The sequence below is a fragment of the Hemitrygon akajei genome, chromosome 27 (assembly GCF_048418815.1).
Source record: "Hemitrygon akajei chromosome 27, sHemAka1.3, whole genome shotgun sequence".
Classification (NCBI taxonomy): Eukaryota; Metazoa; Chordata; class Chondrichthyes; order Myliobatiformes; family Dasyatidae; genus Hemitrygon; species Hemitrygon akajei.
Window position 1 is genome coordinate 26,658,355 of NC_133150.1, and position 26,657 is coordinate 26,685,011.

At 40.5% G+C, this 26,657-nt stretch overlaps 1 protein-coding gene across 3 annotated transcripts in view; it reads right to left on the reverse strand.

Annotated features, from left to right (window-relative positions):
* The window catches only part of LOC140717195 (semaphorin-3D-like), a 94,180-nt gene that overhangs the window by 56,260 nt on the left and 11,263 nt on the right, over positions 1 to 26,657 (reverse strand). For all 3 annotated transcript variants that reach the window (XM_073030501.1, XM_073030500.1, XM_073030502.1), the window contains exons 2-5: positions 16,688 to 16,848; positions 11,467 to 11,526; positions 8,382 to 8,501; positions 285 to 378 (exon numbers count right to left, since the gene is read on the reverse strand). In XM_073030501.1, coding sequence (XP_072886602.1) covers positions 285 to 378; positions 8,382 to 8,501; positions 11,467 to 11,526; positions 16,688 to 16,848 — 435 coding nt within the window. The remainder of the gene's footprint in view (positions 1 to 284; positions 379 to 8,381; positions 8,502 to 11,466; positions 11,527 to 16,687; positions 16,849 to 26,657) is intronic.

Sequence of the window (26,657 nt, forward strand, 5' to 3'; positions counted from 1 at the left end):
CTGGAGGAACGTACAATCCCCTTACAAGAGGTCAGCGGGAATCGAACCCCTATCGGTGACTGCGGGCGCTATGAAACAACTGCGCTATGAGCTACACTACTGTGCCACCACTATCCTTTGTGTGGAACATCCATGTAATAGTTTTCAAAATGTAATTTAATTTTGCATAATATCTGAAGCACGTAATTTTCAAAAGCACACGTTAATTGTTGGGCCACATTAAAAATCAGTGCATCGATTCTTTCATGTGTTCATTAATTATTCACATCTGCAACATGGCTTACCAATGAGGGCTGATGTGAAAGGTTGGCTGGGGTCATAAGGACATTTCAGTTTTCCAGATTCCAGGGTTTTTAGGTCAAACTTCAACGAAAGCTCCTGTCAGTGAAGTGAAAATAGAGGTCAGAATTAACTAAAAACTAATAGTCAATATTTCAATCTCTTCCTGCTTGTACAATGTAGTATTGCAACATACTTTATGCTAGAAATTGGATTTGGAGTTAGAAAATGCATAAATAACAGTTATAAGAGAAGAATAACATGTCAGCTTATTTTAAGGCTAGCTAGTTAATAGAAATAGGTGTTCAGAGGCAGGCTTTTTAACTACAATATTAATCAATTTCATAGCCAATAACAGTTATGATAATTCACCAACTCATCACCCATTATATAGCATATTCTTTAAATTTCATCATGCAACATTTTTTGTTTCCTGACACTAATATTGCATAGCTGACAAAGTGAGTAACAGGAAATGTATTAGTTGAAACCCATCCAAGGACCGACTTAATAGGCAGCAGTCTAAATGGTGAAATGTTTCAATTCATGGTATACATTATTATGTCTTTTGAAGTTCAGAAACAAACTCCACGCATGACTTCCTATCGCTTTTTGCATAAATCACATTAATTATGCCACCTTGATATGAAGGTTGGCAAAAGCAACATTTCACAAATTTTGCCAGGTTGAGAAAAATAACTTTGAAAAATTGAGAAGAATAATTGGAGCCAGATAAAATGTATGTAAATACTGATGATACACGAAGATAAGCATCTGGCACTCTAACTGCTGACCACTCAAGACGAAAGAAACATCAGTGGAAGGAAGCTTGACGTTATGCACTTGACTGTCTCTAAAACATGATATTTCCTGGATTATGAAAGTTCCCATGTAGCACTTAACAACAGGAAGCTAACCATCTCAACTCAAATCTATTCCCTTGCAACTAACTAACTGTCGGAGGAACTCAGCCGGTCAGGCAGCATCTATGAAGGGAGATTAACAGTCGATACCTTGTGTTGAGAGTGTTGGGATGGGCATAGAAGTGAGTGTAGTTGCTGTTCCAAAGTAGAATGTTCTTGGGAAGCTGAAAGTTCTGAAGTCACCTGGACCAGATGGAATACAACCCAGAGTTCTGAAAAAGGTAGCTGAAGAGACTGTGGAGGCATTAGCAACGATCTTTCAATGATCATCTGATTCTGGAACGGTTCCAGAAGACTGGAATATAGCAAATGTCACTCCACTCTTGAGAAGGGAGGAGGGTGTGGTATATTCAATATTTCAGTAATATTAGAGTAATATTGTAAATATATTGTTTGATTAAGCATTCTTTGCTTATTTACATAATTAAGTATGGGTTAAATGTAAGAAATGCATGAATGACACATGTCATTATGCCACCACAGAACTGGACACTGGCTCAGCTGTTTCGGTCATCCCACAAAATGAGTTTGAACAGCATTTCGAAGATACTGAACTGAAGCCTGCAGATATCCACTTAAGAATGTATATTGGAGAAAAGATCATTCCTGTGGGAATGACATCCGTAACAATGAAATACAACAACCAACAAGCTACATTGGGCTTGTATATGGTAGAAACAGGAGGGTCAGAATTATGGGGTCATCATTGGTTGAGAAAACAACTTGATTGGAGAGCCATCCACCATTTACATGCCATCTCCCCTGCAATAGAGTCAACTGAAAGTGAACTAAGAAAGGTGCTGGATGATGCTGTAGCAGTACTCAAGGACGGCACTGGAAAACTGAAACATATCAAGGGTAAAATAGTGTTAAGTGAAAATGCAACACCAAGTTTTACAAAGGCTGTCTGGTTCCTTTTACCATCCGTGATAAAGTAGACAGTGAATTAGATTGTATAGAGGCTGAAGGAACTCTTTCCAAGTTTGAGGAGAGCTCGAGTAGCCAAAACAGATGGGTCTATCCGGATGTGTAGTGATTGGGATTGATTAGCATGAGCAAATTAAAGGAAGGCAGTGGCAAGCGCAGCGGCCATCCTCTGGGTGGACATCTTGAGGCTTTAGGTCTGCTAGACTTCAGTCAGAGAAACCAAAGGAAAGAAAAGCTCAAAGTTAAGTTTTCTTTTTCCTTCCCTTCTTTAAATCTGCTTAGCTGGGGCAGTAGAGATGCCAGGCAGAATAGTTGAATGCTCCTCTTGCAGGGTGTGGGAAGGCAGGGAGATGTTCAGTGTCCCTAACGACTACAATTGTGAGAAGTGCATCCAGCTGCAGCTTCTGACAATCGGCGTTGAGTTGGAGCTGGAACTGGATGAACTCCGGATCATCCTGGGGCTGAAGAGGTGCGCGACAGGACATATAGAGAAGTAGTTACACCCAAGTTGCAGGACACAGTAAACTGGGTTACAGTCAGGAAGGGGAAGGGGATTAAGGAGCCAGTGCAGAGTACCCCTGTGGCCACCCCCTTCGACAACAGGTACTGTATATTACTTTGGATACTGTCAGGGGTGTTGACCTGATAGAGGAAAGTCACAGTGGTCAGGTCGCTGGCTCTGGGTCTGTCTCTGTGACTCAGAAGTGGAAGGTTGAGAAGAGACATACTGTAGTGATAGGGGATTTGTTGGTTAGGGGAATGGACAGGAGGTTCTGTGGACGAGAACGAGATTCCCGAATGGTATGTTGCCACCCAGGAGCCATGTTCCAGGATATCCTGGATCGACTCCTTAGCATTCTTAGGTGGAAGTTTGAACAGCCAGAAGTCGTGGTCCATGTAGTATCAATGACATGGGTAGGACGAGTGATGAGGTTCTGCAAAGAGAGTTCAGGGAGTTAGTTGCTAAGTTAGAGGTCAGGACCTCCAAAGTTGTGATCTCAGGATTGCTACCTGTGCCACATACTAGTGAGGCCAGAGCTCACTATGTGGCTAAGGAGTTGGTGTGGGGGGGCATAAGAATTTGGGCCCTCTTCCAAGGAGGGTTGGACCTGTAAAGAGGGACAGTTTGCACTTGAACTGGAAGGGAACTAATATCCTAGTGGAAGGACTTGTTAACGTTGCACGGTGGGGTTTAAACTAGAGTTGCAGGGGGATGTGAACCAGAGTGACAGAACAGTTAGTGGAGAAGTTGTGGAGGTAGATGTTGGCAAGACCTCAGAAAAGTTAGGAAACGGAAGGTTGAGCATGGTGCGACGAGTGTCCTGAGCTGTGTATATCTCAATGAAAGAAGTATCACAGGAAAGGTGGATGATAGTGCTGAAGATGAGATAGCTGGTTTACAAACAGAGGAAATGGGTAGTGAAGAGAGGCTGCTGATAAGGGCAAAATTGCAGACAACAGGATGAGTTACAAAGGGCAAAATCAAAAAGGTTGAATACAGGACTGAAGGTGTTATATTTGAATGCACGCAGTTTATGAAATAAGGTAGACAAACTTGAAGCACAGTTGCAGTTTGGCAGGTGTGCATCACTGAATCGTTGCTGAAAAAAAAAGACTACAGCTGGGAGCTTAATGTCCAGATACATGTTGTATTGAAAAGGACAGGCAGGAAGGCCAAGGGGGCGGCATGCTCTGTTGGTAAAATATGAAATCAAATCATTTGAAAGAGGTGACATTGGGTCAGAGGGTGTTGAATCTTTATGGATAGAGCTAAGAAACTGCAAAGGTAAAAAGATCCTGATGGGAGTTGTGTGCAGATCCCCTAACAATAGTAAGGATGTTGTCTACAAATTACAAGGGGAGATAAAAAATGCATGCTGAAAGGGCAATATTACAGTAGTCATGGGGGGGGGGGGGGGTGGATTTCAACATGCAGGTAGATTGGGAAACTCAGGTTGGTTCTGGATTCCAGGAGGGGGAATTTCAAGAGTGCCTTTGAAATGGCTTTTTAGAGCAGCTCATGGTTGAGCCCACTAGGGGATCACCTATTCTGGATTGGATGTTGTGCAATGAACTGGAATTGATTCAAGACCTTAAGGTAAAAGAAGCCTTAGGGGCAAGTGATCATAAAATGATCAAATTCACCTTGAAATTTGAGCAAGAGAAGCTAAAGTCAGATGTATCAGTAATACAGTGGAGCAAAGGGAATTACAGAAGCATGAGAGAGGAGTTGGCCAGAATTGATTGGAAAAGAACAAAGGCAGGGCTAATGGCAAAGCAGTAATAGCTGGAATTTCTGGAAGCAATTCAGAAGGCACGGGGTATGTACATCCCAAAGAGGAAGAAGTATTCTAAAGGAAAGATGACACAACCGTGGCTAACAGAGAAATCAAAGCCAACATTAAGGCCAAAGAGAGGACCTATAATAGAGGAAAATTAGTGGGAAGTTAGAGCGTTGGGAAGCTTTTAAAAATGAACAGAAGGCAACTAAGTATGTCATTAATAAGGTAAAGATGGAATATAAAAGTAAACTAGCCAATAATATTAAAGATAATACTAAAAGTTTCTTCATATACATAAAGTGTAAAAGAGAGGTGAGATTGCTTATTGGACCACTGGAAAACAATGCTGGAGAGGTAGTAATGGGGACAAGGAAATGGCAGACAGACTGAATAAGTGTATTTTGCATCTTTCTTCACTGTGGAAGACACTAGCAGTATGGTGCAAGTTCCAGGTGTCAGGGGTCATGAAGAGTGTGAAGCTACCATTACTAGAAAGAAGGTTCTTGGAAAACTGAAAAGCCTGAAGGTAGATAAGTCATCTGGACCAGATGGAGTGCACTACAGGGTTCTGAAAGCGGTGGCTGAAGAGATTGTGGATGCATTAGTAACGATCTTTCATGAGGTTCTGGAATGGTTCTGAAGGAATGGAAAATTGCAAATGTCACTCCACTCTTCAAGAAGGGAGAAAGGCAGAAGAAACGAAACTAGAGGCCAGTTAGTCTGACCTCAGTGATTGGGAAGATGTTGGAGTTGATTATCAAGGATGAGGTCTCAGAGTACTTGGAGGCACATGATAAAATAGGCCGTAGTCAGCATGGTTTCCTCAAGGGAAAACCTTGCCTAATAACTCAGTTGGAATTCTTTGAAGAAACAACAAGCAGGATAGACAAAGGAGAATTGGTTGATGTTGTGTACTTGGATTTTCAAAAAGCCTTTGACAAGGTGACACACATGAGGCTGCTTAACAAGCTACGAGCCCATGGTATTACAGGAAAGATTCTAGCATGGATAAAGCAGTGACTGATTGGCAGGAGGCAGAGCAGGAATAAAGGGAGTCTTTTCTGGTTGGCTGCCGGTGATGAGTGGTGGACCACAGGGGTCTGTTTTGGGACCGATTCTTCTTACGTTATATGTCAAAGCTCTGGATGATGGAATTGATGGCTTTTTTGCAAAGTTTGCGGACAATAAGAAGATAGGTGGAGGGAGCAGGTAGTTTTGAGGAAGTAGAGAGGCTACTGAAGGACTTAGACAGATTAGAAAAGTGGAATATAGCTTCAGGAACTGTATAGTCATGCCCTTTGGTAGAAGAAATGTCAAGGCTGACTATTTTCTAAATGGAGAAAAAAATACAAAAAAAAACTGAGGTGCAAAGGTGACTTGGGAGTCCTTGTGCAGGATTCCCTAAAGGTTAACTTGCAGGTTGAGTCTGTGGTAAGGAAGTCAAAGGCGATGTTAGTATTCACTTCAAGAGGACTAGAATATAAAACCAAGGATGTAATGTTGAAACTCTATAAAGCACTGGTGAGGCCTCACTTGGCGTATTGTGAGCAGCTTTGTCCCCTTATCTTAGAAAGGATGTGCTGAAACTGGAGAGGGTTCAAAGGAGCTTCACGAAAATGATTCCAGGATCGAATACTTTGTCATATGAAAAGTGTTTGATGGTTCTGGGCCTGCATTCACTGGAATTCAGAAAAATGAGGGGAGATCTCATTGAAACCTATCCAATGCTGAAAGGCTTTGATAGAGAGGATGTGGCAAGCTTGTTTCCTATGGTAGAAGAGTCTAAAACCAGAGAACACAGTCTCAGAATAGAGGGGTGTCATTTTAGAACAGAAATAAGAAGGAATTTCTTTAGCCAGAGAGTGGTGAATCTGTGGAATTCTTTGCCACAGGCAGCTGTGGAGGCCAAGTCTTCATATATATTGAAGGCAGAGGTGATAGGTTCTTGATTGGTCCGGGAATGAACGAGATGGGGAGAAGGCAAGAGACTGGGGCTGAGAGGAAAACTAGATCAGCCATGGTGAATGGCAGAGTAGACTCGATGAGTCAAATGGCCCGATTCTGCACCTTATTTTATGCTCTTATAATAAGAATTCTTTTAGATTTCCAATAAAAACAACCATGAACAGTTCCAACAAGGAAATAAAGGGATTTGTGTTTGTCTATGTAAGTGGTTCTGAGGTAAATGATCAGCCATGATCTTGAAGAATAATGGAGCAGCTCAGAGAATGAAATTCTGCAGCTACATTCTTACGTTTACAGGTACAATCAGAGTCAATAACTTCATGCTAATGAAACAATTAATAACATAAAATTGCTTACCCCCAGCTCTGGATAGTAACTTGAGAGTTTTATATTTTATCGCCTTTGTTAATTTATGCATCCCCTGTGAGTCACTGTTTCACAAGTGGCAAGAATATTGTATGTTATGGAAGAGGAAATGGGACGCCAATACGGGAAAATTAAACAATGTGGAAGACAACATGTTACAACGTGAAGTTAGCACTGGTGAGAAGCTCCTCTAACTACTTCAAAGCAAGATTAGTCTAATCTTGCTGTAAGCAGTTAAGATCACAGGAAATCTTGACTTCACGAGTTTGTATGATAAAAGGGAGCTGCTGATCAGCAGGGGAACAGCCTTATGCAATATTTCGCAGCCAATTTATTCCTTGTTGACATGCTTCCCTTCAATAGCATTTTAAAAAAAATCCGTGAATAACTATTTCAGAAAGCAAATGAAAGCAATATGACTAAAAAGTTTTGGAAGCTCTAACAGTGGGCAGAATTATAAATTGCAAGGGCTTGCACTTACATGGACATTCCCTTGTAAAGGTTAAGTGGTTCTTTACATTTATTCCTACACTGAACAGATTTTGGGAGTCACTCATCTAATAGTGTTCTTCATTATGATTAATGAAATCTTCAATAGTGCCTGTTGCATTTGAGTCTGTGGCACAACAAACAAGTTGGTTCAAAAGTGCAACAGCCTTTTATCAGTTCCTGTTGCTAACTTACAGTACAACTTGGGGGTTAAATGAAGGGCGAAATTTTAATAAACTTAAGGCAGCATTCCAAGATTCTGCGCCGACAATGCTCAGATTATAACAAAATCTCCAATGTGAAATACCCATTGATATTAGATGAACAGAATTCTCCCTCAATTTCTCAGCAAGCTATTTGTTGCATGCAAGACCTTGTTGACTTGGTTTCTCAAAAGATTTCACCTATATAGTAAACACAAGAGATTCTGCAGATGCTGGAAATCCAGAGTAACACACTCAAAACGCTGGAGGAATTCTGCAGGTCACACAGCATTCAGGGAAAGGAATAAAGAGCCGACCCTTTCAGGCGGGGACCCTTCATCCGGACCCACTGTATTTTGTACAGTTGCATGCCAGGCGGCTGAACAAAGACAAAAATAACAAAGAAAGCAATATGAAGTCAAAATCCCCAGCTCTCACAATGCATTCCAGCTGTAACTTCTGCAGCAATGTAGTAGTGGTGCCACAGATTTGGCTGGGATCCAAACTTTCTGGGCCTTGGTCGGTGCATTGATTCCCCTGTTGATATTTTATGCTGGGAATCTCCTGGTAGATAATTTTGCAGGGTGATAATAGAACTTCTCTGTATCCTGAAGGCATTACTTTACAGCATACATAACTACATTATATCTGTTGCACACCTTTGAGTAAAAAAGTCTTTTTCTTAATTAATACATTTGATCGTTCCCATTTGAAAAGGTACAGGAAGACAAAGGGAAATCTGTTGCTGGTGATGAAAAGATGTTTTATTATGAATCTTTGTTATTGTAAGTTCAAATAATGAAAACAGGCTGCTTCTCGGGTCTCAGCAGTGCTATAGTCATTAAAAGACTTGAACTCGAGTGCCCTGGTGATTATAAAGTTTGAATATGGTATAACTGAAGTGACAGCTGTTGACCATTACCTTTAGCAGAGTCAAAATGCATTACCTGTGCAGGGGGCCCGAGTTCAATATATCCGCATGCAGGGTGGAAAGCTCCCGTGCCACAGGCATAGACATGCGTCTTGTTGAAGTTGTGCAGCACTCGAACGAAATTTGCACACTCTGCCTAATAGTAACATAAATATTAAGAACAGGAATGTATGGTCTTGCAGCGAAGCAGTAACACAATCTTACTATTGTGGGTCATACAAAAGCAGGCAAACATTGCTACTGTATTAAACGTGACAACAAAGCGAGAAGCAATGTAAGTTTGTTCATCTAAAGACTAACTTTCCTTACAAAAAGCATCATTTGAAAAGAATAACTGAGGACCAGCTTATTTGTGCCTCTCTCTCTCTCTTTTCCTCCCGAGGTTCACATTTTCCACAGACGAAACTGGACTGAAGTTGAGTTGTTCTTTCTCTCAGTTTATTGGCTATCACAATTGGCTTACCGTCAGAAGAATAGTCCCATGTCAACTCTAAAGACTAACCCTGTTACATTTTTTTTTAATTGTCTTGAGAATTGTTGAACATTTCAGCAAGAGAATTCAACTTGGGAGATCAAGATCATTTTTCCAAGTTTTTTTCTTGGTATACAAGATCTTGAATTGAATAATAACATTATTCTTTTATCTGTTTTAACATTATATAGTCATATTTTATGCAGCACAGATTAAAGCCCTTCAGCTCGACTGTCCGTGCTGGCCAAATTGCCTACCTGAGCCAGTCCCATTTTCCTGCCCTTGGACCATATCCCTCTAAACTATTAATATACAGTCCAAATGTCCTTTAAACATGGTAATTGTACCCACATCTTCCACTTCCTCTGGCAGCACGTTCTACAAAAAATGCCATTCAGACCCCCCCCCCCCTTTTAAATCTTTCCCCTCTCACCTTAAATCTATGCCCTCAAGTTTTCGACTCCTCCACCCTGGGAAAAAGACCATTCATTTTATTTGTGTTTGTGTACCCTTCATGATCTTATATATCTTTATAATGTCACCCTCAGATGACTCAGTCCCACCTATCAAATCTCTTTACAACTCAAGCCCCCCCAGTGCCAAAAATATCCTGGAGAAGTTTTCCTTCTCCCTTTCTTGTGTAATGGCAGAAATACATTTAATACTCCTGAAATTGTCTCATTAACATCTTGCACAGTTGTGACATGGTGTTTCCAGCTCCTGTACTCAATGCCCTGACTGATTAAGGCAAATGTGCCAAATGCCTTCTTCACCTCCCTGCCGCCTGTGAGGCCACTTTCATGGAATGACGTACATATACCCTCAGTCTCTCTGTTCTCAGTCTCTCCAGGGACTTGTCTTTTACTGTGCATGTCCCACCCTGCTTAAAATTACCTAAATGCAACACATTGCACTTTCCTGAGTTAAATTCCATCTGCCATTCCTTGGCCCACTTCTTCAGTTGATCTGGATCTAATTGTAATCTTAAACAACTGTTTCCACTGCCTACTCTGTAGCTGTTACACTTCATTCTGCATTGTTATCACTTTATCCTGTTTTACCTCAAATTCTGTAAATGATTTCTCCTCCATGAACAGTATGCGAGACAAGCTTTTCACTACATCTTGGTACATGTGACAATAATAATCCAATTTCAGTTCCATTAAGCCACTAATTTTGGTGTCATCCTCGGATTTATTAACCAATGCCAATTACATTCTCATCCAAATTGTTGCAACAGTGGACCCTGCATCAATCCCTGCTGCCCATTGCTGACTGCAGGACTCTACTCTGAAAAACATCTCTCCACTACCATCCTCTGATTCCTTGTATGGAATTGGCTTGGTCACATCAGATTCCGCGTGATCTCACCTTTTTGACTGGGCTACCATGTGGGACTTTGTCAAAGGCATTGCTGAAGTCCTTGTAAACATCTGACACTGCACTTCCCTTGTCAATCCTCTTAGTCACCTCTTCAAAAAACTCTTATCAAATTCATGAGACCTGATTTTCCACACAAAAAGTCATGCCTAATCTGTTCCTGCCTTTGCAACATCAGTAGATCATATCTCTCAGAATGCCCTCCAGTGACTTTCTCGCCACTGATACTAGGGTCACAAGCCTGTATTTTCTTTACCGCTCTCCTTAAGTAAAAGCATAACATTGGCCATGCTCTGATCTTCCAGTTAATGACGTGTTCAATCTTTGAATTCACTGGACATCTCCATTTAAACATTAGGCTAAAGTTTTTGCATTTATCCATATCTCATTAATTATTAGTCTTAGTCATGTTATTTAGTAGGGGATGCAGGCTAATGATCAACTTTTTATGTACTGGTTTACCTGGTTAGTTATTGAAGTTCAGAAAGAGCCATTTGGCCCATCGTGCCTATGTCAGCTTCCAAGAGAACAATCCTATCAATCCCATTCCACAACTCTTTAGTTCCTAACACTTATTACAAGCAAACTCCAAGAATTTGATAATTGAATATTTAACATCTGGCTTGCTAATTAAAACACTGGGATCCTGTTCTCCCTTTAATACACCAGTGCACACTGTTGCCAGTACCTGCATTCGCTTAAGCATTTTGGAACCAGTTCTTTTGCTTCCTTTAATGTCTTAAGGCATATTTCTTGTGGCCTCTTTAAGATGCCAGGGCCCTCAACAAGATTTGTTGAGCATAGATGCCAATTTCTGTATTTTCTCTAAGAGTCTGGTGCCCAGATCCTGCATTCATAATTAATGCATTAAAATGCATTGAGGCCATGGTTCTTGTGGTCCCTTTAACAGCTCTTGTTTCCATGGTCCCCTAAAACTCAGTGTTCTCTTCAAAATTACAGGATTGCTGGAAAAATTACTACACTAAATATATTTCAATTGACTATCTAATGAAATGTGAAGTAAAAGTGCATCTTCATATTAAATGGAACATCTAATAATCCATAAAAGTCTGACTCCCTTGATTAAAACAAATAATTTTTACAGTTTTAAAACTCAGAGTACTTCATATACATTAAATTGGAAGCAGTTTTTAAAACATATAAAACATGACAGAAAATATGATAAACTGTTTTTAAGAAATGGAATTGAATTTGTGGAAATTCCGGAACATTGCGAGCCATTTCTTACTTCCTTCTTGCCGGTCTGTTTACAGAGCTCCACTCTCTCTTTAGCTGCAGGCCAATAAATCTGACAAGAGGGAAAAAAAAAGATATTTTAAAGATCCAGATGAAGATTGATTAGAATAAGCCATCTCAATATCAAGCTTTTGGTCCGTTATCAAAGTAAAGTCTGGACATGGGAGATTACATGGGAGATGATTAACCAGGTGGCTGGTACTCTGTACACCCTGTAGGAGGCTGACACAAGGATCACCCCGAATTGCTCATATTTGTACAATCTTAGCATTTCAAGCAAGTACCCTGTAGCAATTACGTCTTTGTAGGAAGCTCACCCGTTCTGAAGCCACCCTCCTCACTGACAGAAATTTACAGGTAAATCTGAGGGGATGGGCAAGAGGGGTGTGAGATGGTAATGGTATAATTGGTGAATTGAGTAAGGTGCATATAGTCTTAACAGCAGCTATCACTGTATGAAAATAGTCAGAGCAAGCATTTTTATTCTAGTCTGATCCTGCTTGTCTTCACTATTGTATTAGCCACACAGTTTATTCTGTCAGTTTTGTCTTTCACCAGTTTTCCCTGTAGAGATTTCTAAATGTCTATGCTGTGATGTTGACAACAGACTATTGACATGCTTTGAGATTACTGCAAAATGAAATGAAAGAACATTACAAAGAAGTTCTGCAGAGCATGATGTATTTTTCACACTTTATCCTGCCCACTTAATTATGATAAAACAAAGATCTGTAGAGACCTCCACCTGAATGTCAGCACACCACTTCCTCAGTTGATTGAGACTGTGTTGTAATCTTCGATAACTCTCTACTCTGTAGCTGTTACACTTTATTCAGCATTGTTATGGTTTTACAATGTTCTACCTTAATGCACTCTGTAATGATTAGGGAGAATTTATCTAAAAAGCGGATTGCATAGTTTCTTTGAAGAATTAATAAAGAAATTATGCTCAGGGAGTCACAGTGGAGTCTGACATTTTCACTCTGGACTGTTGATGTGTCCAATGCAAAGAGGAGCCTAATGATAATCACTGTTACAGAACATTCACCTGTAATTTAACCCTAGTCTGGGAGCATGTGTGTGGATGCAACGTTTGCTTTTGCTCGATCTATACAAAAGCCAATTTTCGTATAGTTCCTTGGGCAACTCCCAAGCCAACACCGGGAACTGAAACTGGGCGAGCGGCCTTTTGCTAATTTACAAATCTGACTCTCCTTTAGGGGCTTCCCAGTCTTCTGACTGCTGCTCAGCCAGGACTCCAAGCACCCCGTTAGCAAGGAACTTGCGCTATGGGCATCAGGGCCCTGAAAGGATTCTGGTCAATTAATGTACTTAAAGTGGGTGGGGCAGCTATATAAACTGGGCTTCCAATGCCAGTCAGAGAATTGTTCAAGGAGTTATACTTCTGCTTACACGGAAGCATTCTTTATGGGGGCATTTAAAGATGTCTGCTGAATAAGTGGCCACTACTGACACACCACTAAAAATCCTAGCTGTGCCAAGCTCACATTAGAATGGAGAAGAGGGGAAACTGCTTTTCCCATAAAGTAGTGAATCTCAAAGTTCAATGTTGAAAGTAAATTTATTATTGAAGTACATATACGTCACCATATTCAACTCAGAGATTCATTTTCTTGCAGGCATACACAGTAAATCAAAAAAACACAATAGAATCAATGAAAGATTGCCCCCAAAAGGGCAGACAAACAACTGATGTGCAAAAGACAACAAACTGTGCAAATACAACAGGAAAAAGATAAATAAATAGACAATAAATATTAAGAATATATGATGAAAAGTCATTGAAAGTGAGTCCATAGTTTGTGGGAACAGTTCAATGATGGGGCAAGTGAAGTTGAGTGAAGTTATCCCCATTAGTTCAAGAGCCTGATGGTTGAGGGGAAATAAACTGCCCCTAAAGATGGCGGTGTGGATTCTGAAGCTCCTGTAGCTTCTTCCTGATGGCAGCAGCAAGAAGGAAGCATGGCCTGGATGGTAGGGTCCTTGTAGATGGATGCTGCTTTCCTGTGACAGCACTCCATGTAGATATGCTCAATGGGGGAAGGATCTACGTATGATGGACCGCGCCATATCCACTACTTCAGATTTTCATCCAAAGGAATTGGTGCTTCCGTGCCTTAGAAGTTTGTTGGTGCTAACTTCTAAGGAAGTTGAAGTGCTGCCTTGCTTTTTTCATGGAGGCACTTAGGTGCTGGACCCAGGACAGATCCTCTGAAATAATAACACCTTGGAATTTAAAGTTGCTGACCCTCTCCACATCTGATGCTCCAACAAGAACTGACTCATGGACCTCCACTTTCCTCCTCCTGAAGTCAATAATCAGCTCCTTAGTCTTGCTGATTTTGATTGATGTTGGCGTGGCACCACTCAGCCCGATTTTCAATCTTCCTCCTATATGCTGACTCGTTGCCACCTTTGACTCAGCCAACAACAATAAACTTAAATATGACATCTGTGGAATTTACTGCCCTGGGAAGCAGTAGAGGCTGCTTCATTAGATATATTCTGGATACAGTTAAATAGATTTTTGCACAGGTGGGAATTAAGGGGTATGGAGAAAAGGCAGGTAAGTGCAGCTGAGTTCACAGCCAGATCTTTTCAGATACTGTGTGCATTGGGCATTAGGCCAACCGAAGATCGCAAAATAGATTCACAGAGTCAGAGGGTACTACAGCACAGAAACAGGCCCTTCAGCCCATCTAATCTAGTCTGTTGTAATCAAGCCGCATCCACCACTTCTGCTGGCAGTGTGTTGCCCACTCTCACCACCTACGGAGTGAAGAAGTCCCCCTCATGTTCCCCTAAAATATTTCACCTTCCACCCTTAACCTATGACTTCTAGTTCTAGTCTCACTCAACCTCAGTGGAAAATGTTGCTTGCACTTACCCCATATATACCCCTCACAATTTTGTGTACCCCTTTCAAATCTACCCTCATTCTTCTACACTTCAGAGAAGAAACGCCCAAGTCATTTAAACTTTCAGGGCCTCAAGTCACAGCAATAACCTTGCAAATTTTCTCTGTGCTCTTTCAATCTTATTGGCATATTACCCACAGACAGATGATCAGGACTGTACATAATACTCCAAATTTTGCCTCACCAACATCTTCCATAACTTCAACATAACACCCCATCTCCTATACTCAGTACTCTGATTTATGAAAGCCAATGAGTCAACAGCTCTCTTTACGACCCATTTAACTGTGGGGTGCCACTTTCAAGGATGTATGGCTCTGTATTTCCTGATTCCTCTGTTCTAACCATACTCCTGAGTGCCCTACCATTCATTGTGCAAGTCCTACCTTAGTTTGCCCTCCCAAAGTGCAACACTTCAAACTTGTCTACATTAAATTCCATCTGCCATTTCTCAGCCCATCTTTTCAGCCAGTACAGATTCCACTGCAAGCTTTGATGGCCCTCCTCACAGACCACTGCACCTCCATCTTGGCGTCACCCACGAATCTGCTGATGCAGTTTACCACATCATCATCCAAATCTTTGACGTAGGTAACAAACAACAACGGACCCAGCACCAATCCCTGCAGCGCACCACTCGTCACAGGCCTGCAGTCGGAGAGACAACCACACTCTGGCTTCCGCCATGACGCTGTCGGCTACCTCATCCTGAATGCCAAGCAACTGAATCCTCTTAAACAGGCTCCCATGTGGGATTTTGTCAAAGGTCTTGCTGAAGTCTATGTAAACAATGTCCACTGCCTTTCCTTCACCAACTTTATTGGTACCCTCTTCAAAATCTCTATGTGATACGATTGCTTAGACACAACCTACCACAGACAAAGCCATGTTGATTATCCCTAATCAGTCCCTGTCTATCCAAATACTTACAATTCCAGTCCCTTAGAATATCTTCCAATAATTTACCCACTACTGCCACCAGGCTTGCCTTCTTTTAATTCCACAGCTTATTCTTAGAGCCTTTCTTGAACAACAGAACATTAGCTACCTTTCAGTCTTCTGCCACTCACCTTTAGTTAAGGATGTTTTAAATACCTTTTCCAGGGCCCCTGGAATTTCTGCAGTAGCTTCTCAGAGTCTGAGGGGACACCTTGTCAGACCCTGGGGACTTACTCACCCCAATTTGCCTCAAGGCAGCAAGCACCTCTTCTTCTGCTATCTGTATTTAGTCCATCACCTTTCAGTTCTATAGACTCTCCGCCTGTCTCCCAAGTAAATACAGATGCAAAATATCCATTTAAGATCTCCCCCATCTCTTTTGATTTCATGTGTAGATGATCACACTGATCTTCAAGTGAATCAATTTTGTCCCTTTCTGTCCTTCTGCTCTTAATACATCTGTAGAAGCCCTTGGGATTCTCCTTCACCTTGTCTGCCAGACCAACCTCATGCCTTGTTTTAGCCTTCCTGATTTCCTTCTTTAAGTGTCCTCTTGTATTTCTTATACTCCATAAGCATCTCATTTGTTCTTGTTGCCTACACTTGCTATGCACCAATACTTCTTCACCAGGGCCTCAATACCTCTCAAAAACCAAGGGTCTCCAAACCTTGACGAAGGGTCTTGGCCCGAAACGTCGACAGCGCTTCTCACTATAGATGCTGCCTGGCCTGCTGTGTTCCACCAGCATTTTGTGTGTGTTGTTGTTTGAATTTCCAGCATCTGCAGATTTCCTCGTGTGTGGTCTCCAAACCTGTTAGCTTTGCCTTTTTTTCCTGACAGGAACATACAAACCCTGTACTCTCAGTATTTCACATTTGAGGGCCTCCCACTTACCAAATATTCTTTTGCCAGAAAACAGCTTATCCCAATCCACACCTGCCAGATCCTTCGTGATGTCATCAAAATTGACCTTTCTCCAATTTACAACTGAAGACCAGTCCTATCCTTCTGCATAATTATCTTGAAAAATAATAAAAGCACCAGACAACATGATACACACAGTAGGTCGTAATTTCCATTAGCATTTTATTCAGTCACTTAACATACCAAAACATAGTGCTATCTGATCTTAGTGTTTGGTGTAACTACTTTCCACACTGAAAAAGGACATTCAAGCCAAGAGCCCTATTTTGTGGGTTGCTACTGACATATAAAACAAGTGAAAATCTGCTACTTTGCTGATTTAAATTCAATCTACAATAACTGCACTTGAAATTAGATTTCTATCAAATGTTCTATATCCATAATCTAACTTCTTTGTTGATGATTTGTACCTTTTTGGGTTCCTTGTTCAAATTTTCCAGATTCAAAACATAAATCAGATCCTTAGCACCGACCAGAAGTTTCCCTCTTTCTTCATCTATTAATAAAGACTGGAAACTTGAACTCTCAGCTGATCCTTGAAATGGGTTACAACTGTCGTTCATCAGCAGATCTGACAGAGAAGCACAATATAAATTTCAAGTATTAATCATCATTGCCAAAAGGCTAGCACACAGTTCAACACACATAAATGATCAGAGTAAGGTTCGAGCTGCTGCCAAAATTCTGAGCAAGTAGCCTTGAAAGTTTGTTATGAAAACTTTGAGTTGTATTTTTTTAAAAAGTCATCTGCAATGCGGTCACACTGAGTAAAATTGTGGCAAATCGTTCCTGAGAGAAAAAAAGAAAATGACAGCATGATTCCACATGATACATTAGTAGGTTAACCACATGTCAAGGACTCAAGGGAAACCTAGAGGCTGGAAGATACCAGGAATAATCTCAACAAGTTCATTGCACAATGAAGTTCAACATGAGTCAGAGATTAATAGAATCATACAACACAGAACAGGTCCTTCAATTCACCATAACTATGCTCTCCCATCTTTAATGATTCCTTTTCACCAGCACATGGTCCATAGCTTTGGTGATTGAAGTGTTTGTCTAGATACTTCAGTGTTGTGAGATCACCCTGGTGGATTCCAGATTCCAATCACCCTCTGGTGTGAACATTTCTTCCTGACATCCCTTTAAATCTGTTTCTCTTATCGTAAATCATGTCCTCTGGTTTTAGAGGAAGTGTTTACCATTTACCGCCTCTCTGCTTGTCATATTTTTAATATATTTCTTACATTCTACCCTAACTACGCTCTTCATAATTGTATATACACCCGCCTCAGCTTCCTCCACTCCAGGTAAAACTACTCCACATAATTGTAATGTTCCACCCCAGTCAACATCCTGGTGAATCTCCTCTGCACCCACTACAGCGACATCACTTGCTTCCTCTGGTGTGGTGACTAGAATTGTGCACAGTACCCAAAATGAGGTCCAACCTGTTTTACAAAGGTGCAGCTTAAATTTCCTGCTCTTATATTTTGTGCCCCAGTTAATGAAGGCAAGAATTCCCATGAAGCTTTCCTCATCACCCAACCTATTTGTGCTGCCACCTAGAGGAACCTTTGGACTTGTACATCTAGGTCCCCCGCTCCTCAAAACCCCCTCCGGCATAATTATTCGCTGTTTATGTCCTATCCTGATTAGTCCTCCCTAAATGCAGCATTTCACACTGATCTGTATGGAATTCCAGCTCCTATGACTCTACTCATCTTACCAACAATGACTTCCTAAACTGTGTGCCACTAGATCATCAAGGGAACTTTTAAAATATATTTATGGGAATGGAACAAAGTTAGTATGGTACGTATAAGACAAAGGTCAAAAAATCATTCAGGAATTGGTATACAATTTCATGGCAAAAATAATTGCAATTTAAAATTGATTCTTTTAACAGTCACTATAGTCATGTCAAGAATACGCTCAGGGAATATATAGCTCCACGAATTTTATACAGATGGACTTTTAATGACTTTTACAGTGTAGTAAGAAAGTTATGCTAACTTTTAAAAGCACCATGAGTAGTATCAGTTATAGCCTCAGCAAATCCACATAAGAGAATAATTAAGATTTTTGTTTGACCTTTTATACAATATTGTTTGATTTTTTCATCAAAAAATAAATGTCAATTCCCTCATTACATAAAATATCATTTAAAATGTTTGCGACTGACCCTCAGCTTTTTTTTTGTTGTCCTCGTCATAACTTGCAAATCTATGAAAAATAACTGAAAATAAAATGCAATCAGCAGCTGTGGAGCAGAAGTGAAGATTCCGTAGGTTTCAGCTTTCCAAACTAGGTGTGCTTCCATTTTGGTTTTACCATCACCTCAGCCTACATAGTGTTTGGGTTGATTTTCAAATGTTATTGCTTCTGATGTTTGAATGAATACCAAGCCTGAACTGTAATGGTGGTGGAAACCTCTGGGTACTTCACCTTTAATGTTACTGGACACAAAGGAGCTGATTTAATGAGCTGCTAACTAATACACTGTTAATTCCAAGTACAACTCCCTAATTAACTATGCTGTACTGTGGAACACCAATGGAAAAATCTAACTTCCACAAACAGTGTCTTGATGTGTAGTACTATATTTGTACTGAGAATACTACAGGGGACCGCAAGGTCTTTTTCTCAATTTTGGATTATTCTAAAATTTTAAAAAATGAATTGGACAAGCATAGAGACTGAAGAAGTTTCTTATTTTTGTTTTCAAATCCTTTCATGGCAACTTTATCTCTCACAACTATCTAAATACAATAATGAAGAAAAAACAAGGAGCAGGAAGAGGGCTCAGAAGTCGTCCAGAACATCAGCACTTTAGATCAAATAGAAGTGTTTATCTGTTTAGCAATGGCTAATCAAACAAATCAATAACATAAGAGAAAATACTTACCTTAAATATGATTTGTATAGAAGAAATTTGTTTTCTGAATGCAGACTCGAATGATTCCACATCAATGGTTATATTGACCGAGTGGCCATGTTACTTAACAAACTACTTTGCTTCAGCAATTTCAGTCAGAATCAGATTTAATCACTGGCATATGTCGTGAAATTTGTTGTCAAAATAATAAAATAGTTCATAGAGACATTATCGCTCCAACCATTGGGTAAACCAAATATTTTTACCAAGGGGTCATTATACTTTTTTGCTTCTCCGTTATTCAGATAAATAGCTCAAAATGCTTTGTTCTGTTTCGTTCAACTTGTGGCTAGTTCTAATATCACCAGAAGATTTGTAACATTCCAAAGTGAGAGCAGGCACAAATAACTAATGACATGTCAAAATATATTTATACAATTAAAAACTCAATTGCATATGTCAGTAAATGTATTATGCAGGGCTTAGACTCAAGAGCAGGTGAGTTACTGAATACTATGGGCAAGAATTTCAATTCTATAACTTATAGAAATCTGTAAAGCTTTCTAAATTAAACATCCATCAAGTGGAAAAGAATCAAAGAAAGATAACCCCCATTTGTGGAACCTGTAGCTGTGATGATGGTGATCAAAACAGCAAAATTACCATTCTTCCAATATTTCAAGTTAGTTTGGTTTTCAACACTCTCCACGAATCAAGATTGTTTATCGTTATTCTTCAGTATACCAGTGTAAGGAAGAACAAAATGATTGTTACTCTAGATATGATGCAACATAAAAAAATCACAATAAGCATAAAGAACTCAATAAAAAAACACAATAAATATAAATATAAAAACAATCCTATGAAACATAATGTACAATTGTTATACACATAAACTGATTGTACGTACATGAAGTGACACTCGGCTAAGTGTATGTAGTGGTGATGGTGGATGGTGGGGTGGGTTAATGGGTGGAAGTGTTGATCAGCCTTACAGCTTGGGGGAAGTAACTGTTTTTAAGTCTACTGGCCCTGGTGTGGGTACTGTGTTGCCTCTTTCCTGATGGGAAAGGGACGAACAGTCCATAAACAGGGTGATTTGGATCCTACATGGTATTGCTGGCCTTTTTCCGGCACCATTCTATACATATGACCTAGATGAATTGGGAACTCTTTATGTATATTCAGATAGAATATATATTGTGAATGGTATCATATCTAGTTTTAGGTTATCTAGGCTGCCCTATCTAGGGCAGGCTGGTGCTGGTGATGCGTTGGGCTGTTTTAATTATGCGTTATAGAGGCCTCATATCCGTCATAGTGCAATGCCGTGATCCAGCATGTTAAAATGCTCTTCACTGTACATCTGTAAAAGGTTGTGAGTATAATTGTGCATAGACCAGCCCTCTTTGCGCTATGATCTCTGCAAAGCTATCAAGGCTGTGAAACAACACAGGGACAAGATTGAGTCAAGATTCACAATGAATAGCACACGTGACTTGTGGCGAGGGCTGCATACCATCGCAGACTTCAAAGCCAAACATTGCGGTGCCACCAACATTGTGGCCTCGCTCCCGGATGAGCTCAATCGTTTTTATGCTCAGCTTGATGTCGCTAACTCTGAGCCTCCGAGGAAAGCCACCGCTACAACCTGCAACCTGGTCATCTCTGCCGCTGGGGTACGCAGATGTTTCCAATGAGTGGACAGTCGCAAGGCTATGGGACCAAACGGCATCTCAGGGCGAGTACTCAGGATATGCAGAACACAACTGGCAGGTGTGTTTACTGACATTTTAAATTTCTCCCTCTCTGCACCCTTTCTATGGCTTCCACATCCTTCCTGTAGTGAGGTGACCAGAACTGAGCACAGTACTCCAAGTGGGGTCTGACCAGGGTCCTATAAAGCTGCAACATTACCTCTTGGCTCCTAAACTCAATCCCATGGTTGATGAAGGCCAATGCACTGTATACTTTCTTAACCACAGAGTCAACCTGCGCAGTAGCTTTGAGTGTCCTATGGACTCGGACCCCAAAATCCCTCTGATCCTCCACACTGCTAAGAGTCTTACCATTAAAACTATATTCTGTCATATTTGACCTACCAAAATGAACCACCTTACACTTATCTGGGTTGATCTCCATCTACCACTTCTCAGCCCAGTTTTGCATCCTATCAATGTCCTGCTGTAACCTCTGACAGCCCTCCACACTATCCACAACACCCCCACCTTTGTGTCATCAGCAAATTTACTAACCCATCCCTCCACTTCCTCATCCAGGTCATTTATAAATTCACAAAGAGTAAGGGTCCCAGAACAGATCCCTGAGGCACTCCACTGGTGACCGACCTCCATGCAGAATATAACCTGTCTACAACCACTCTTTGCCTTCTGTGGGCAAGCCAATTCTGAATCCACAAGGCAATGTCCCCTTGCATCCTATGCCTCCTGACTTTCTCAATAAGCCTTGCATGGGGGTCCTTGTCAAACGCCTTGCTGAAATCCATATACTCTACATTTACTGCTCTACCTTCATCAATGTGTTTAGTCACATCCTCAAAAAATTCAATCAGGCTCGTAAGGAACAACCTGCCTTTGACAAAGCCATGCTGACTATTCCTAATCATATTATGACTCTCTAAATGTTTACAATCTTGCCTCTCAAGATCTTTTCCATCAACTCACCAACCACTGAAGTAAGACTCACTGGTCTATAATTTCCAGGGCTCTCTGTACTCCCTTTTTTGAATAATGGAACAACATCCACAACCCTCCAGTCCTCTGGAACCTCTCCCATTTATTCACACAACAATAAAACTAGATATGATACCATATTGCAGTATTCTATCAGAATACACATAAATACTCCCAACTCATCAAAAACTTACAACCCATAAAGCCTGTAGGGTAAGAAAGAAAGATGATAAAGTTAGAGAAACTTGATTAATGAGGGAAATTGAGAAGTTGACCAGGAAAATGGAGGAAAAATATATCAGGTACATTGTTATCAAATGAATCCTTGGACTCACAGAGACATAGAGTAATCCAACACAGAAACAGGCCATTCAGTCCAACTTGTCCATGTTGACCAAGCTATCCATCAAAGTTAGTCCCATTTGCCCAGATTTGGCTCATATCCCTCTAAATCAGGGGTTCCCAACCTGGTGTTCATGGACCACTTGGTTAATGGTAAGGGTCCATGGCATAAACAAGGTTGGGAACCCATGCTCTAAACCTTTCCTGTCCCAAGTCCCTATGTAAATGAATTTTAAATATTGTTCATCTACCTGCCTCAACCACTTTTACCAGCAGCTCAATGCATAAGCAAAACCACGCTTTGTGTGAAGAACACAAGAGATTCTGCAGATGCTGAAAAACAAGAGTAGTACACACAAAATGACTGGCCCCCATGTAGTACAAGATGGCAGCATAGACAAGTTCCCGGGAAGGACGTGGCTGTGGTAGTGAGTCTGCATGAACACACGGTAGAAGAGTATGAAGAAGTCACTCCTCAGGTCCTTTTAAGCATTTGTGTCCTGATACCATAAGTTTGCTGATGACACAAAATTGGTGGAGTTGTAGATAATAAGGTTGCTTGGCTCAGGATACTGAGGAACATAGATCAGATGGAAATTTGGTTGGAGCAGTGGAAGAAGAAATTTAATCCAGACAATTGACACATTTGGTGTTGATTAATACTGGCCAGACTTTGATAACAGGGAGCATAGAAGATTGATGCATTTTGGGACCTTGAGGTGCAAGTTCATAGCTCCCTGAAAATGGCAACAGACGGATAAGATAAGGAAGAAGGAATTTAGCTTGCATTCCTTCATAGGAAGTATCATAGTGTTGAGTATCACAGCTGAGTCATCGTGTTGCAGCTGCACAAGAAACAGTTAGGTCACACTTGGACTATTGTCTGCACTTCTGGTCACCAATCTATAGAAAGGATGCAGTGGTATTAGAATGAGTGCAGAAGAGATTAACAAGCACATTGCCTAGAATGGAGGGATTCAGTTACAAGGAGAGACTGGATAAACTGGGATCGTTCTCACAGGAGTGCAGGAGTCTGAGGGGTGATCTTATAGAGGTTTATACAGTTATAAAGGGCATAAATAGGGTAGATAGCCAAGGACTTTTCCAAGAGGAGGGTGAATCTAAAACCAGGGGACAGAGTTTTAACATGAGTGGGGCAATATTTAAAGAAAATCGGAGGGCATGTTTTTCCACACAGAAGGGGGCTGGAATATGCAGTAAGCTTTCAGGGGAGCCAGAAGAAGATACAGTCGCAGTATTTAAAAGAGCATTTGGGCAGGTACATGCATAGAAAAGGAGCAGCAGGATATGGGAAAGTGGAATTAACGCAGATCGACTTCTTAATCAGCATGGGCGATTAGGGCCAAAGGGCCTGTTTTTACACTGTATTACTCTGAGTGTGTGATTCAAATACACAAGTAAACTCCTACGTTAATTTTCAGCAATAAAAATCTGGAACACTCTGACTTTCATCCATCACCCTGAATTCGAAGAATCAAACTAGTGGAGAGAATCAATCTGCTCTGAGAGTAATAAGCAGCTCCCACGTCTACAAGGGGGTCTCCTGCCACCCAGCCAGTCTTTCCTTGTGATCTTTATCTTAAGGGGACATGGCACGTATCCATGAGCATGTGAATGACTGGAATTTGCAATCAGTCAGAACGTTACAGTAAATGTAATTTTAAAAAAAACTGCAGACACTGGAAACCTAAAATAAAGAGTGATAGCTCCAGGTCCCACATGAAAGACTCAAAGAATCACTGTCAACATCATGAACCCACACTTCATTGCAAGGTTTAACAATTCTCTGGAGTGGATTAATTCTTGCTCTGAACTTCTGGGATGTTTTACACTTGAATGAACAACTAATGTTATGTCTCCATGTTCTCTCATGAGATAGTCACATAACTCAACAGTGTAGACGGGGCAATACAACATTGGCATTGATCTCTCCCAAGAAGTAAATAGGACTGGGATATGGCATAAATAATGACAAAGTAAAGAGTGAAAGATGAAAAACCCAACCATAGCTTACTTCAAATTATCCACGTAAGCTTGTCCTTCATCCTGCTATAAAATTTGATAGGAAATTATTTTCCACCGTATAGGAGGAAGTTAACTCATTAATAACTTAATTAATTTCTGTCCTTACTTCCAAAGATTTATTCACCTTTAAACTCGTGCAAATGTTCTGGCACTATGCAAGCAATAACACCAAACAGCACCATTACTTATCTCTGCTTCCCTTTCTCTACCAGTTACCACCTTGTTAAGAATGAACCACAAAACAGCACTTTGTCACCTGGAGTGATATTAATAAACTTTTCTTCAAAGGCTTTTTATTTTCATTTAACATAACTGGGAAAATTTTATCAATTAAATAATGGCTAATTCAAAGGAATTCGGATCAGCCACTCCTTGGAGTATTGTCTGGTAATGTCTTCTTCATCTGGTTTGAAAGCAGCAGTGTTCTGCAGCCCTTGAGAAACCCATTGTCTCAGTTACTTCATCCACTTGTCTAGGAAAAGTTAGGCGATGGCTGCAAAGGCATGAAAAATCAAATGAAAAGTTGAAACTGTGTTCAAAACCAAGCTGATTGTAAAACATCTTGGGAACCGTGAGGATAATATCACAGATCACAGATTTTATATTACATGCTTTCATAAAGACAAGTATTTTGGGATTTTCTTCCCAATTTCATTAAGCAAACACGATGTGAAATTGATCCATGCAGATCCAAGGTTCATGCTGACTAATGTTATTGCAGGCTGTGTGACAGATGGAGGTCCCAAGCCTTCGGTGGAGGGGGTCGGGTGGTGGTCAGAAGGGGAATGGATGGAGGTGCGGGGGTTTCAGTTCAGTAACAGGATGTGGTTCAGGTTTCTGTCCTGTCCTTTGACCACTGTGGGAAAGCGCTCAGTAAGCTGAATTTTAGTCAAGCGTGTGATTAAGCCTGGTTGTGACATCCTCGTCATATTGAACAGTTTGGAATCCCAGAGGCCTTCATTTTCATGGTGAAGTTAAGGAGCGCCAGAGCTCGGAACTGCATGATGATTCTTTATCAGGAAAAAAGAAAGGGTGTGAATCTAGTATTGCTTTAGAAAGGATGTAGTTTAAAGAAATATTTTTAATATCCACAGTTGAAATTTTAAAAAAACTATTTCACACTGGAAGCACTAACCACTACTTTATTTTTAATTTTCTCAACTTTTAATAAAAACTTGGCCTGATCTTTTCATCCACTTTCCCACGAAACATAGGCTTGGTAATAATATGTTAGAAGACATATTTAAATATGTTGCTGCTGAGTGCCCCTTATATAATTCTCCATTTAATACATATCATGCTGAAATTTACTTTGAAAAATCTATTTATAAATCATCCAAAGTTGCAGCAAGGAGTAATCATCTAAATCTAGCATTTGAACCTTTAAGCCTTAGAAATATAGGATAAAAATGAGGACCTGCACTTTGTAAGTTATCATTTTTACATTGATTTATAATTAAAATGCTTTCTGTAATTTTTGAGGATAACATGAGAGGTGATCTCATAGTAATCATTGCTGATTCTTTTTCCATGACTATGATGGGATGGTTTTCAGGGACACAAAATTAGGCTGTGGGGTAGGTGGGGAGAAGGGTAAGTGTTGGGGATGGTGATTGGACTGGCATTGAAGATGGAAGGAAAAATGAAAAGTTAGGTGCTCAAATGGGTGTCACCACGTAGTTCTTTAAAATAAATCCGTCAATTGAAAATCTGAAAGGGCTGTAGACTCCAAAGTTAGATGTATTTTTTTAATTGCAAGACTTTGCATCAATGTAAGAAGATGTTGAAACATCAGTTATAGAGAGCTGTAATCTGATCCATTTATTGACTGTATGTTCGAAGCCCCCGAGCACATGACCCAGTATGGAGTGTTATCCATTTGCCACCAATTCTTTTGTAAGCTGCAAAATGGATTAGTAAATTGTGCATGCATTCTGCAGAAGTTTTCTGGCCAGGGGACTGTAGGTTGACACAGACTTGTCCCAACAGTAAAGCAATCTCCTGCTTTTCATGGGCAGCTGTGCCAGACTGATTTCAAAAGCCCACACCTGGGTAGAAACAAAAACAGTCTTCAGGAAATAAATTTAACGAGATTGACATTAAGATAAGCATTGAAGAAGTCAGACAGGGTTGAAGCTGCATGAATTCGACAGTTAAATTTGCATGTACAGTACATCACTATTCTCACAAAATTTAGAGATGTCTAGATTTTCAATTAGTTGGTGCAACTCTATCTTTGCAGCCTATGATGTACCACAGCTCTGACTAAAATTGATGAGAGAAGGTCTCCATGGAAGGCAGAGGATTATTTCCCCATATGGTCCAATTCAGACAGAGCTAAAATAATAAAGATGTAGATTTGTTCCACAAAGAAAGTGCCCTTTGCTTCAAATTCTCCAATGGGGAAGAATTAAAAAA